Source organism: Dipteris shenzhenensis, chromosome 17 (assembly GCF_047967505.1).
Source record: "Dipteris shenzhenensis isolate YYH24624 ecotype China chromosome 17, Dip_SZ_1.0, whole genome shotgun sequence".
In the NCBI taxonomy this organism is placed as follows: domain Eukaryota; kingdom Viridiplantae; phylum Streptophyta; class Polypodiopsida; order Gleicheniales; family Dipteridaceae; genus Dipteris; species Dipteris shenzhenensis.
Genome location: NC_141612.1, coordinates 28,891,234 through 28,905,542, shown reverse-complemented (window position 1 = coordinate 28,905,542; position 14,309 = coordinate 28,891,234). Strand labels below are relative to the sequence as shown.

Below are 14,309 nucleotides of genomic sequence, written 5' to 3'. Positions count from 1 at the left end.
TGCATGACCATCTGACAAAAGTCAAGGTGGTAAGGAACCAACTCGCGGCAGTTGGTCAAAAGGTAGATTCAAGTCATCTGGCATTGTTGACTTTACACAAGCTACCTCAAAGTTTTAAGAGTTTCGTGACTACGGTCACAACAGGACAGAGGACCAAGCCTCTCACATTCGAGAAGCTTGGGCATTCACTATTGCAGAAAGAGGCTGGGAAAATTTGTTTACTCAATCGGACGAGAAGGCTCTCGTGGCAAGGGACAAGCCTGGCAAGGGTAAGTTCAAAGACTCCAAGAACAAAAGCGAGACCGAGGATGCACAGAAAAAGAGGCAGATGAAGTGTTTATACAATGAGAAGCTTGGTCATTCTGCTAAAGAGTGCCGCAAGAAGACGGCGGATCTAAAGAAGAAGGAGACCAAGTCCAAGGAGGAGCCAAAGACCGAATCGGCAAACGTCACGACCAGCGCTCTCTTCATCATCACTAAGTACTGCTACGCTTATGCAGTCAGTGAAGGAGAGGAAGGTTGGTATGGTTGGTATGTGGACAATGGAGCTTCAAAGCACACGTCCAACAAGAAGGAGTGGTTCAAAACCATGGAAGGTACACATCCCGATTCCAAGGTCACTGTGGGGATAACCGGTCATGCCCTATGAAGGGTGTCGGTAGTACTCCATTCATCACGACTGCAGGAAATGAGGAGTTGATTTCCGATGTACTGTATTTACCGAATTTGTGCAAGAACCTATAGTTAGCCAGTCAGATGGACAAGCACAATATGTCAGTCTTATTTGACAACGGCAAGGTCACTGTCACATCCAAGGCAAACGGACAGGTGGTGTGTAACCTGATTTCTCTCCTAGCCTCTACTTACTGATCACGGGAGTAGCACCACGATTATCCACCCAGCCAATTCTACCAAGGCTTCCCAGCGAGAGAGAGAGAGAGAGAGCTATATCGAAATCACGTAAAAATCACATTCTTCAATTCTCTCACTAACCTTGACAGACCCCAAATCCCTAGATAGATCTAGATGCCACATGTCATCCATATAGGGCCTTCCTAATGCAACATTTCACCCCTCTCTTGGGATGCATTTAATTCCTTGCCCCTAGGCACATTCTTTGCACTAGGCCCTTGGTCTCAGACCTATCTAGTCTGGTGCTATCAGCCCTCACCTAGGACCTTGACATTAATCCCTCCCGATCATTTACATAAAGCGCAAACACATATATTACAAAGATAGATCCTATAAGGGAAATGTCGACTGATTCTTCCGAGGTCATGCTACCTCGGCTAGAGCGTAACATTCCTTCCCTCTTCAGATATCAGCGTCCTCGATGATAAAGTCTGGGAACACTCTCCGCAATTGATATACGGATTCCCATGTAGCTTCGGATAGAGGCTAACCATGCCATGCAACCAACACCGTGGGTATCTTCCGATTTCGTATTTGCATTGTTCCTCGGTCCAGGATTCTTGTTGGTTTGCGCCTTGCAATATCCTCTATCTCCTGAAACAAAACCACACCTTCGATTAGTGAGTCACCAGTATGTAAAAATTTCTTTAAACGTGAAACATGAAAAACCGGGTGCACCTTACACCCCTGTGGCAACTCTAATTTATAGGCCACACTGCCTATCCTCTTTAGAATTAACCACGGCCCACAGTATCGAGGTGATAACTTGGCACACTCTCCTGAAGTCAACGACTTCGAGTGCGAAGGAATTCTGAGAAAAACTTTTTCTCCTTCTTCAAATACTCTTATAGACCGATTTTCATCCGCATACACCTTGGCTCTATCCATAGCCTGGCGGATATTAGCTCTCGCAAGTGCTAGCATCTCCCGCATCTGAACTACAAAGTTCGCGGCACTAGGCACTTTCTGAGGTACTCCAACTATAGTCGGATTGGCTGGTCTATAACCATAGTTCAGCTCAAACGGACTGAACCCAGTAGATGAATGCTTCCTATCATTGTAGGCAAACTCCAACAATGGTAACCACTTGTCCCATGTATGTTGCCTCAATGACACATATGCCCTCAGCATATCCTCTAAAGTCTGGTTGACTCTCTCCGTCTGACCATCCGTCTCAGGATGATCCCCACTACTCATTCCCAACTCAGTCCTTAGTGTCTCAAATACCGCTGTCCAAAAGTGACCGGTAAACCTGACATCTCTGTCTGACACTATGGATCTAGGCAATCCATGCAGACGAAATATATGTCTAATGAACAAATCCGCTACTTGCGGGGCACTAATAGACTCTCTAGTCGGAATGAAGTGAGCCATCTTGGTTAGACGATCAACCACCACAAGGATAGAATTATACCCTCCTTGTGTTGCAGGTAGCCCTACAATAAAATCCATGGAAATGCTCTCCCACTTACTTAGTGGTATTTCCAAGGGCTGTAAAAGTCCGGGTGGCTTCACCCGCTCGGCCTTACTTACTTGACACGAGAAACACCGTGTCACATATTCATGAATATGCTTTTTCATCTTTGGCCAAAAGAAATCTCGCTTCACGAGATCATATGTCTTCTCGACTCCTGGATGTCCCGCACACGGGCTATCATGGCATTGTCGAATGACTCTCTGCCTGAGATCATTCTGACCAGGTACTACAACCTTACCATTTCTAACTAGCATACCATCCCTTATGGTATATCTTGCATAAGTTTGGCCTTTTCTGGATGCCAGGTCATCCTTTTCACTTTCCCCGGGTTTTAACACATGAGCCTTAGGCCATAAGCTCTGGACAAACTCGTCCACTTTTTGAGTTTCTCTTATCTCGGTCATTAGAGCACTCTCTAATACCGTGAAACTCAGGTTGTGCATAATGCGAGACAACGCATCAGCTACCTTATTGTCTTTTCCTCTTCGGTACCGAATCGTTAGATTAAACTCCTGCATGAGCTCTACCCACCTAGCTTGGCGGCCCCTCAAGTCAGGCTGTTTACAGAAATGTTTCAGAGTATCATGATCCACATCCACATAAAACTCTGAACCATACAGATAATGCCTCCATGTTTTCAAAGCATGGATAACAGCATACAACTCCAATTCATGAGTTGGCCAATTCCTTTGAGAGGGAGAAAGCTTCTTGCTTTCAAAGGCTACTGGCCTTCCCTCTTGAAGGAGAACTGCTCCTACCGCAATGCCACTTGCATCGGTTTCTAGGAACAATGGTTTCTGGGGATCAACTATTTTTAACACCGGTCCTGTGACCACAGCTTGTTTTATGGTGTTAAAACTTTCTTGTTAATTCTGTCCCCAAATAAAAGGTACTTTATCTGAGGTCAGATCAGTCAACGGCGATACTATTTCGGAATATCCTTTGATATGCCTTCTATAAAACTGGACAAATCCCAAGAATGATCGCAACGCGGTCAGACTCTGAGGGATTGGCCAAGTCAGTATCGCAGCCACTTTCTTCGGATCCATTTCTACCCCCTGTGGAGTAATTATGAACCCTAAATACTCAAGCCTAACCATACACAGTATAGTTTTCTTTTTATTTACATAAAGACTGGCTTTCCTCAAAGTACTGAACACTACTCTTAAGTGTTCACAATGCTCAGTAACACTTTTACTGAATATCAGGATATCGTCAATAAAATGTACTACAAACTTTCCGATATACGGACGTAGTAAATCGTTCATAAGCATGACGAAGGTCGCTGGAGCATTGGTAAGTCCGAAGGGCATTACCAAAAACTCATAATGACCAAACCTGCTCCTGAAAGCGGTTTTATGCACATCCTCGGCTCTAATCCGGATCTGATGATAGCCGCACTTAAGATCTATCTTGCTGAAAATCACGGCTCCATGTAATGCATCTAGCAAATCATCAATCCGAGCCATCGGATACCTGTGCTTAACAGTGATATTATTTAATGCTCTGTAATCTATACAGAGGCGAAACGTATCATCCTTTTTCCTCTTTAATATCACTGGTGAAGCAAAGGGTGAGAAACTTGGTTGAATCTGCCCCAACTTGAGGTATTCTTCCAGTTGTCTACGCACCTCCGCTTCTTCCGTAAAACTCATTCTATAGGGAGGTCTATTTACAGTTTCTGCCCCCGGGATTAGTTCAATCTTATGCTGAACTTTCCGCTCTGGAGGTAACCCATAAGGTAGTTCATCCCTAAAACACTCAGAGAACTCCTCTGTTATAAGATTAGCCAGCTTGGCCATCTCACCACTTTGCGTAACATCAGTGCTAGCCGAAGACTCATCCACTGACTCTACCGATGCTGTGCAAAGGTATAAAAACTCTACTTGAGCCTTTCTGATTTCCATCACGGAAACCAACGGTCCCTGAGGTATATCTTTCACCTCGCAAGACATAAAGCACATCATTCATCTTGAATTGATATACGTGCTTTTTCCAATCAATGGCTGGATTCTTCCTAGAATGCCACGCCATTCCCAGGGCTATATCTGCATGAGCAAGCTTGGTCATCTCAAAATCAAGCTTCTCAGCATAGTCCTGAATCCGAAGCTCCAACTGGGTAACCCTTTGGTCCCATACTTCAGTCGAACTTCCATCTGCCATCCTGACTGTATACGCATAGTCAGATGGACTTGTCTTTAATTTCAGCCTCTTCACGAGCTTGGAGTTAATCACATTGTGAGTTGACGCTGAGTCAAACAACACAATGACATCATGACTGGCCACTTGCCCTTTCATCTTGATTAACTCCGTATCATTGAAGGCTGTATACCCCGTTGCTGCGGGCTTAGATAGGATGTTATCAGGTGCACTCGTCACTAACTTAGTAACAGACACACATAACAAACAAGGTACTAACCTCTGAGAGGATCCCGCTAGCTGAATCTGCATCTCTTCCGCTCTGGGACTTCCCTGCATCTCCACGTCGCACTCTGAGATCACCATCTCAGCCATCCGACGATCTTTGTTACGTGGACAATCCTTCCACTGATGAGGCTGAAGGCAACCAAAACATAAGCCTTCTCTCCTCGCTTTTTCCCTTTGTTCTGGGTTCAAGGGAGACTTAGACCAAGCCCGGGCTGCCATTGGAGTTACTTTTCTCTTCACTCCAATGGTGGTACTTGGTTTAGGAGTTTCAGCCGGTCTCGCCTGCTTGGCTTGACCACTCGGCTGCGAACCACTCCCTCTACTAGTCCACTTCTTCTTAAACCCAGATTTCTTTGGATACCCATACTGGGTTCCAACCTGTGCAAACCCACTTGGCTTGCTGCCCTTGGCATCCTCGTAGTTCAGGGCTATAGCTATTGCATCATCTAGCGTGTTCGCGTACTTAGCCCGAACTTCCATTTTTATTCGATCATTCAATCCAAATATGAAATCTTTCACTTGGATTGATTGAGGCAGGGGTTCGTCAACCTTCATTACACTCTCTCGAAACTTATCAGTGTATTCTGCCACTGATAAATTTCTCTGACGAAGGTTCCTATATTGATCCCAAGCTCGGGATGCCTCGTCAGGAGGTAAGAAGTGTTTCCTGAACTCTCTTTTAAACCCCTCCCAGGTAGTGGATGCTATGCCATCCTTTTGTTGTTTAATCCACCACCGATCCGCTGCCTCACTAAACATGTGGGTGGCCTCGCGGATCTTTTTGATGTCATTTCTGATCTCACAAATGGCGAACGCCTCGTCCCATTTGTGTAGCCAGGTCTCAATGACATCAGAGCTACGGTCGTTCATCCGACCAGAATACTTTTCCGGTCTGTAATTGGCAATAATTGGCACTTTAGCCTTCCTAGGCTCGACCGTATGAACACTAGACTCCGGTTCCATTGGAGCCTTTCCCTTCTCCTCTCGAGAAGGTCTGGCAGACATACTATGTATCGCTCTCCTAAGCTCGGACTGCCCTGCATTGGCTTGTAATTGCTGCGCTAACAACTGTTGCAAGGCATCCTCCAACAATGCAATCCTGCCAGATAACGTATGAGCTACTGGGCGCGATCCCTGCTGGGTCGGCCGGACTCCTGATTCACCAGGGTCCCTCCTGGAAGCCCCTTCTTCTGCTTCCATTTAGTTCAGTAGGCGTTTTGTTTTGGGGTTTTTTTTTTTTTTTTTTTTAAACACCCCTAGAACACTGTAATCACAAGCTGACACAATTCAGGGTACTGACACTCTGAACACAATTCCCTATACTAGGGAATTCCTGCAATCCCACATGCACACTAACTACGCATTTGACACAGGCATATATCCGAATCCCGCTTTTCCCTATACTAGGGAGATTCCTGCAAATTAACTCAGACTCAAGTATACAGGCATCTGCACAATCTGTCCCTGCTATAGCATCAAACTTTCATGCATACTTATCACTTATGAGATCCTACTCAAACAAGCGGAGCATCAACAAAACTAATCCGGGAAAAAAAAACACAGAATTGACGGAGGTCAAAGAGAGCTCCCTGGTCGATTGCTCCCGCTACACGGGTTGATCAACTGGATTTTCACGCATACAGGTATTCTGAAGCCTGTAGCCTCCTCGTAACTTCCTGATCGTGAGTCATACGTTTCTGCCAAAGCCTTTGCAACGTCTGAGTTAACTGATCGGCGCCGTGCCTTCAGAGGTCTCTGTTCCGTCAGGCTTACGTGCCTTCAGAGGTCCCTGTTCACCGTTCCTGTCGATGACTCTCTCCCAGCCCACGGACTATTCACTTGCGCTGACGATCTACTCTCCGTCGTTCTGCGCTAATCTACCAGCCCACGGACTAATCACTCGTCGTCAGTGCGCTGCACAGCGTCGTTACAATTATCACCTCACCTATAGTCTGGAATCTCCACGTGAGCGCCGATCGATCCCTTCATTAGACCACGAACTATCACGCGCCACCTGTCTGCGCTCTGGTCTTTCGACGACCGTCAACTTCACACCACGCTCACGTTGGACTTCTTGTCCAAGCCCAAAGATCCCATCTCGCTGTTCGTCGCCACCGTTGGGTGATTCGCCACCATAGCTCACCCACGCTCCACACCTTTCCCCTTCGCAACCTTAGGCTCTGATACCAAATGTAACCTGATTTCTCTCCTAGCCTCTACTTACTGATCACGGGAGTAGCACCACGATTATCCACCCAGCCAATTCTACCAAGGCTTCCCAGCGAGAGAGAGAGAGAGAGCTATATCGAAATCACGTAAAAATCACATTCTTCAATTCTCTCACTAACCTTGACAGACCCCAAATCCCTAGATAGATCTAGATGCCACATGTCATCCATATAGGGCCTTCCTAATGCAACATTTCACCCCTCTCTTGGGATGCATTTAATTCCTTGCCCCTAGGCACATTCTTTGCACTAGGCCCTTGGTCTCAGACCTATCTAGTCTGGTGCTATCAGCCCTCACCTAGGACCTTGACATTAATCCCTCCCGATCATTTACATAAAGCGCAAACACATATATTACAAAGATAGATCCTATAAGGGAAATGTCGACTGATTCTTCCGAGGTCATGCTACCTCGGCTAGAGCGTAACATGGTGGCTCAAGGTGTCGAGGAGCATGGGCTATATCGGCTCAACGCTCTGTTGGTGGACGGGGACCATTTCAAATTATGGCATGAGTAGTTCAGTCATGTCAACTATGGCACTCTTTCCGAGATGCAAAAGACAAAGATGGTGGATGGACTTCCACCGATTGCAGGCAATGATCATGTCTGCAGGGCTTACGTAGAAGGCAAGTAACACAGGGACAAGTTCCCACAAGAGGCCTCATCACGGGCCAAGAAGCCACTCGAGTTGGTTCACGCCGACATCTGCGACCCAATGTCAACAAATTCGTTCGTAAGTTCGCAGTATTCTCATAGACCCATTGGTCTTCCGAAGACTCTAATAAAATTCCTTTCTTTCTTTCTCTTATTAGTGGATGATTTCAATCGCATGACATGGGTATTCTGCCTGGCCAAGAAATCTCAAGCTTTTGAGAAATTCAAAGACTGGAAGGCCCAAGTAGAGAAGGAGAGCAGGAAGGTAATCAAAGCCTTCCGCACTGACAGAGGGGTAGAGTTTACTTCTACCAAGTTCAATGGATTCTCCAAGAAGCACGGGATTACGAGATGGCTCACTACAACTCGCACATCTCAACAAAATGGAGTTGCTGAGAGGAAGCACAGGACCGTCACAGAGACAGGGTTGACCATGTTGCGAGGGAGGAATCTCTCAAAAGCCTACTGGGGTGAAGCCGTGAACACTACCATTCACATCCTCAACAGAACCAAGACCAAGGCCGTTGATGATAAGACTCCATATGAAGCTTATTATGGTAAGAAGCCCATCATTTCTCATTTAAGGGTTTTCGGTTCTAAAGCATTTGTGCATGTACATAAAGATGAGTGGACAAAGCTGGATCCCCACAGCCGGAGCTGTATCTTTGTGGGGTACAGTGAAGGGTCCAAGGCCTATCGCCTTTTCGACCCGGAAAAGAAGATCCTTATCAGCAAGGATGTGATCTTTGAGGAAACTGAGCCACAGCCTGCAGAAGAGGTTCCAAAACTTCCAGCATTACCCCCACCCAAGGTCACCATCTAAGAGGTGGAGCCGATTGAAGACCCCGAGGAGGAGGAGAAGCATGCCATTCCAAAGCCAGCTCCCAAGTCAACTCCATCAAAAGCACCTCCATCAGAGAAGAAGCTACCACAATGGTATTTGAAGACTTTAGCAGACTCACGGGTCAGAGATTCCCGAGAATAGTTCCGGAGCACGGCGGTCTCAACGAAACATAAAGCCTCCCTAAGACTCCCTCCGTGAACTACGCTTTGGTGGCTCGGCTTGCGGCGCCCCGTTCCTTCTAGGAGGCGAAGGATATTCCAGAATGGCAGGAAGCCATGCAGGCAGAGATGGATGCCATTTTGATAAATGACACCTGGGATTTAGTGCCCAAACCAACCAAGCAGAAGGTCATCAGGACTAAATGGGTGTACAAGCTTAAGTTCAAGTCAGATGGGAGCTTGGACAAGTACAAAGCAAGATTGGTGGTGAAAGGCTGCGCACAGTCAGAAGGACTTGACTTCGACGAGACCTTTGCCCCACCAGCTAGGATGATGACTATTCGAACAGTCATTGCCTTGGCTGCTCATCACAGTTGGCCTATTTTTCAAATGGACATCAAGTCTACATTTTTGAATGGTAACCTGGAGAAGGAGGTATATGTAGCAGAGCCACCAGGATTTTAGATTCCAAAATCCCCATTGAAAGTCTGCAAACTGAAGAAGGCCTTATACGGGCTGAAATAGGCCCCCAAAGCTTGGTACCAGCAGATAGATGTTTTCTTTCAAAAGATCGGACTTCAGCGGAGTCCATCAGAGGCAAATATTTATCTCGACACAGAGGGAGATTTGCGGCTGGTATTGATTCTATATGTGGATGACCTCATCATTTCTGGGGATCATACGAAGAAGATTGCTCAGGTCAAGAGACTTCTTATGGAGGAGTTCGAGATGATTGACGTAGGCATACTTCACTACTTTCTTGGGATTGAGGTGAAGCAAGGAAAGAGCAATATCTTTATTTCACAGGAGAAATATTGCAGGGAACTGCTCAAATGCTTTGAGATGGAAAATTGCAAAGCAGCAGTGACTCCCATGGAAACTGGTCTGAAGCTGAGTGTGTGTGATCCATCTCAGCCGGTTGATTCATCACTGTATCGACACTTGGTGGGGAGTTTGCTTTACCTCATCAATACCCGACCAAATATTTCCTACGCAATTGGATTGCTCTGTCACTTCTCCGCCACACCCAAGAAGACTCGTTGGGACGGCATCACTTATACCAAAGGCATTGAGTGGGTAGGTGACATTGATACCCGGAGATCGACCTCTGGATATTGTTTCTTACTCTCATCAGGAGCTGTGTCATGGCTGAGTAAGAAACAACCTATTGTCGCCCTTTCATCTATAGAGACGGAGTACAGGGCTGCCTGTACAGTGGCATGTGAAGCATTGTGGCTCAGGTGGATCTTAGAGGACATGGATGTGGCCCAAGAAGATGCGACTGTGGTTATGTGCGACAATCACAGTTGCATAGTGATCACCAACAAGCTCGTGTTTCACGCACCGATGAAGCACATCGAGGTCCACTACCACTTTGTTCGAGAACTCATCGATGAAGAAGTCATAGAGTTGATATACTACCCGACCAACAACATCTCAGATGTCTTCACGAAGGCGCTTCCCAGGGAGCAGATGGAACACCTCATTCGACGCATGGGGATTGGCCCATAGTTGTGTCATTGAGAGGGGGTGTTAGAAAAGTCACTGCCCCACCTATGAGCCCCCGTTTTGAGGGGACAAGGGGGTAGGAGACTGTAGGGGGAAAGGGGCTAAGGCTAAGTAGCTGCATGGAGGACTGTGCCAGCAAGAGAATTGCGCCAGCATGGTACGGAGGCACATGGAGCAGTACCAGGACCAGCCAGCAGCAGCAAAAGGCCACTAGAGGGGGCCTATTTATAGGCCAGACCAGCCAGGTCTGGTCGGCCCAAGTACAGCCCCAAAAAGGGCCCTGACCAGGTCGGTTTTTACAGACTGGACCGACTGGAAAAATCGGCCAGTTCTAGGGGCTGACTGCCCTCCTATATAAACCCCAGTTCTAGGGGCTGACTGCCCTCCTATATAAACCCCCAGCAAAAGGCCACCAGAGGGGGCCTATTTATAGGCCAGACCAGCCCGGTCTGGTCGGCCCAAGTACAGCCCCAAAAAGGGCCCTGACCAAGGGTTTTTACAGACTGGACCGACTGGAAAAATCGGCCAGTCCTAGGGGCTGACTGCCCTCCTATATAAACCCCCTCCCTCCCCACAGTTTTCTCATCACCTGCGCTTACAGCCTTGCACACAGGCAAGCGCGCAGAGGGAGAGAAGTGGCTCAGCATTTGACAGCATCCTTTGGCTGTTTGTACCTGCTCACCCGTTGAGCTTTTGTCTTCCCACGATTGTGGAAGAATATATATCTGAGTTTTGACTATCTCTTTCTCCGTCTCTCTGAGTGTTGTATGAGCTAGATCGGGAGTGAGGTGTGAGTGATTCTATCCTCTATTTCCAACAAGAATATTGTAGGGGACCTCCAGATCATGGCCAAGATGCAGAGAATGCAGCAGGACTTCACTTGGAGTGTAGTACCGTGGCTGGGGGTCATACATTCTCCATCAAACCAATCACACCAGCTTATAGGATCCACGGACAGAGGGTCTTTTAGATCGAGGTACAGGACGTGACTCCTCATAGCGCCCTGCTTATTCACCAAAGGGCAGTAGTGTCTAGCATCACTCTTGGTGATGGGAGGCCACCAGGTCCCCAAGCAGCCACTCTTGTTGCCATCTAGCAAAATATTATCTACACCCTCAGCACCATGTGGGAGCGCAGGACATCATGATCTCCGACGACCGCTGAGAGGCAGTCGAGCTTCTGTAAGGCTTGGGCTGCAGGTGTCTTTTATGTATTCATTTAGCGAGGCAGTTGTTGGATGTATAGTCCTCCACCCTAGTTGGCCCTGTTTCAAAAATTCAGTAGACAGCGAGCTGGGTTCTCCGAAAACAGGATGGTTGCCAGCCAGTTTTCTCCTTTTGTTTCTTCCATGATCAGCACCACACAGATGGCTGATTTGTATGGTTGGTTTTTTAAGCGTTAACAGAAAGTTCTTTTCTCTCGAAACAAAAATAGAAGTACCAGGAGACCTTAGGGCAAGCGGATTCCATGTCCAGATAGCAAGCCAACAGCTGACAGTAAGTTTGGGGGTTTTCTCAACACAGAAGAAAAGTAGAGGCACGACAAGGAGGAAGATGAAGGGCCACTAGACCTCTGATGGCACAAGGAAGCTGCTAGGTTTGGGCCAACTTTCTTAACCCCTGCTCCTACGTAAGAGGTGACTCCAATATCACAGTTTGAGTACCAGCTTGTGCTGTAAATTATGTGACTGGTTTTAAGCCATCATCTCATGGTTTGAGCCGCAATTGTGTCCACTACTTGCTGTCTGTCTGCAGCATTCTCTCCATTCTCTATCTATTGTTTAAGCTGGGAGTCATTAAGTGATAACAGTGATGATATTTAAACACCCAAGTCTGTCAGACCTTGTATAGTTGCTGGACCAATTTGACACAGTTACAACAGAGCTTATCCTTTCCATTGTTAACATTGTCACACACAAGCACAAACAACAGTCAGCAATAAATCCACAGCTTCAATGCCTAGGCATACAAAAAGTAAACAGGAGGAAAAAAGAAAGGTTAACTTGCCTTTCCAAGAAGAGAATCATAGCTAGGTGGGACCACATAGTCTGAGTATATATGACTATCCATCCTCACGAAAGGACCTCCGGGTGGCAAATAGCCAGTGATGCGGCCTGTGAAATGAAAAATACAATGTTTTCATTCAGAGATCAACTATCAAATGGCCAAAAGCATAACATCCGTCATTAACTGACAATTCATTGATGTCCACCTGGTCCTGGTCTAAACCCTTGGAATGCATCTTCTGCATTTATTCGGCATTCAATGGAGTGCCCTCTAAAGACAATCTCTTCCTGGATGTCAAAAGCACAAAGTCAGTGTCTTTTGGAAAAAGACGTGCGGCCAATTAATAGTATAGATAATCTCTTAACTTCTAAAGTGTGAAACAAATATAACCTTAGTCAGAGGACATGAATATTAGAAGACAAGGCCGTTCAATCATAGGCATTCATTGTACAATCTTGCATTTCAACTATTTAATTTGCACAAAAACAAGGTTTCTCAGGCTTTGTGTGCTATGGTGCTACAATAGCGAGAGAGTTTCTTTAGTATTATCAACGGATGTGTGTGCATATACAGATTCAGCCAAAAGGAAAGGGGGACTGATCATAGCTCTCCTACTGGGACTACAGTCCCAATAAGTACAATGCCAATGCAGCTTCATCATGCCTCTCCTTACTATTGTTTTCTCTGATAGCACCCACTTCACATTATGTTTTGGTTGTGCATATTGCATGACATTAAGGAAAACCATACAAATATATATCTAGATGAAACTAGGAACATGCCCAAACTCATCCTTGAAAACACAACAAACAGTGCAGTTTCAATCTCATGACAATCACAAGATTGAAAACATGAACTCCATCATGCATAGCAGGGACTAGCTACTATAACATACCCACCACATCATCAGTGCCCAACGGTGGGTGTAGACCATAGCATTAAAAAATGTCTTACATGTAAATATCCACACACCCTACACACTCGAGAATTCATTTATACAAAGGTCTTCATACTGAGTTTCTGTCAGCACTCTGGAGATCAAGGCAGACCAACCGTCAGAAAGGCTAGCACCAAAGGAGAAGGCTGAAGTAGTCCACAACCCTTTCATTCATGCTACGACTAATTGTGAAAACTATAGTATTTCATTTTAGTCTTCCCAAAAAGCCATTCCTAAGCAAAGAAGCTTGGGAAAGATAGCTGATAGGGCAATGCACACTTAAGATAAAAAGAATTTATTGCAATATCAGCAGGCTGCAAAATTAAGGAAAACTTCCTTTCCGATATACTTGTTTGTCAGTTGTAAGGGCCAGGATTTGCAGTGATGACAAATAATTGAATGCAGGATTTCAAATGAGTGAGAGATTAGGAAATGTCAAGGTTGTGACAATGATCTGCAAAAAGAGCATTGATCTGAAATGAGCAAGAGTAGCATGAGTCTTGGGAGATGAGGCAAAAGAAGCACGTAGGAGCTGTTGCTAGGTGAGGTGGATTTTTTGTAGTTTATGATATAATGGGTGAAGCAACCCCTTGTTCTTTTTGCTTGTAACCTTTCTAGATAGTTGTTTTATCCATTTGTAAAACGGCACCCCTTTCTGAAACAATCTTGCTGTTTCAGTAGGGTGGAACATGTTACTGCAATCATGACATGTAAAATCCTTATGAAAGCCTCAATCCATTTTTTGCCTCTTCCCGCCATTGGAACTGGTACATTGGTGGGGATGTCATAGTAGCTAGTCCCTGCTATTTGTAAATTGTGATGGAGTTCATGATTTTCAACCTTGTGAGTAACTATCATGCGATTGAGTTGGGTTTTTGTTGTGTTTTCAAGGATGAGTTTGGGCATGTTCCTACATTCATCGAGATACATGTTCTTGCAATATTAGCGGACATGCAAATTTCACCTTGTTGCGTGGCAGGTTAAGGATAGATGTGCTTGTGGTTGTCAGGGCATTTGCAAGTCATGGACTTGAGTGATCAGATCATTCAGAATGCTAACAATTGGCCATGAACAGTTGCCTTTTACCCTCATTATCGAGCTTGCATGATTTTTGTCTCAAGAATGATGTGAGTTGTCTGCTCCATGAATATAGTTT

At 45.9% G+C, this 14,309-nt stretch overlaps 1 protein-coding gene across 1 annotated transcript in view; it reads right to left on the bottom strand.

Annotated features, from left to right (window-relative positions):
* The window catches only part of LOC147891947 (biotin carboxylase 1, chloroplastic-like), a 40,797-nt gene that overhangs the window by 22,759 nt on the left and 3,729 nt on the right, over positions 1–14,309 (bottom strand). The window contains exons 12-13 of the mRNA XM_087388056.1: positions 12,422–12,503; positions 12,217–12,323 (exon numbers count right to left, since the gene is read on the bottom strand). Of these exons, the coding sequence (XP_087244182.1) occupies positions 12,217–12,323; positions 12,422–12,503 (189 nt within the window). The remainder of the gene's footprint in view (positions 1–12,216; positions 12,324–12,421; positions 12,504–14,309) is intronic.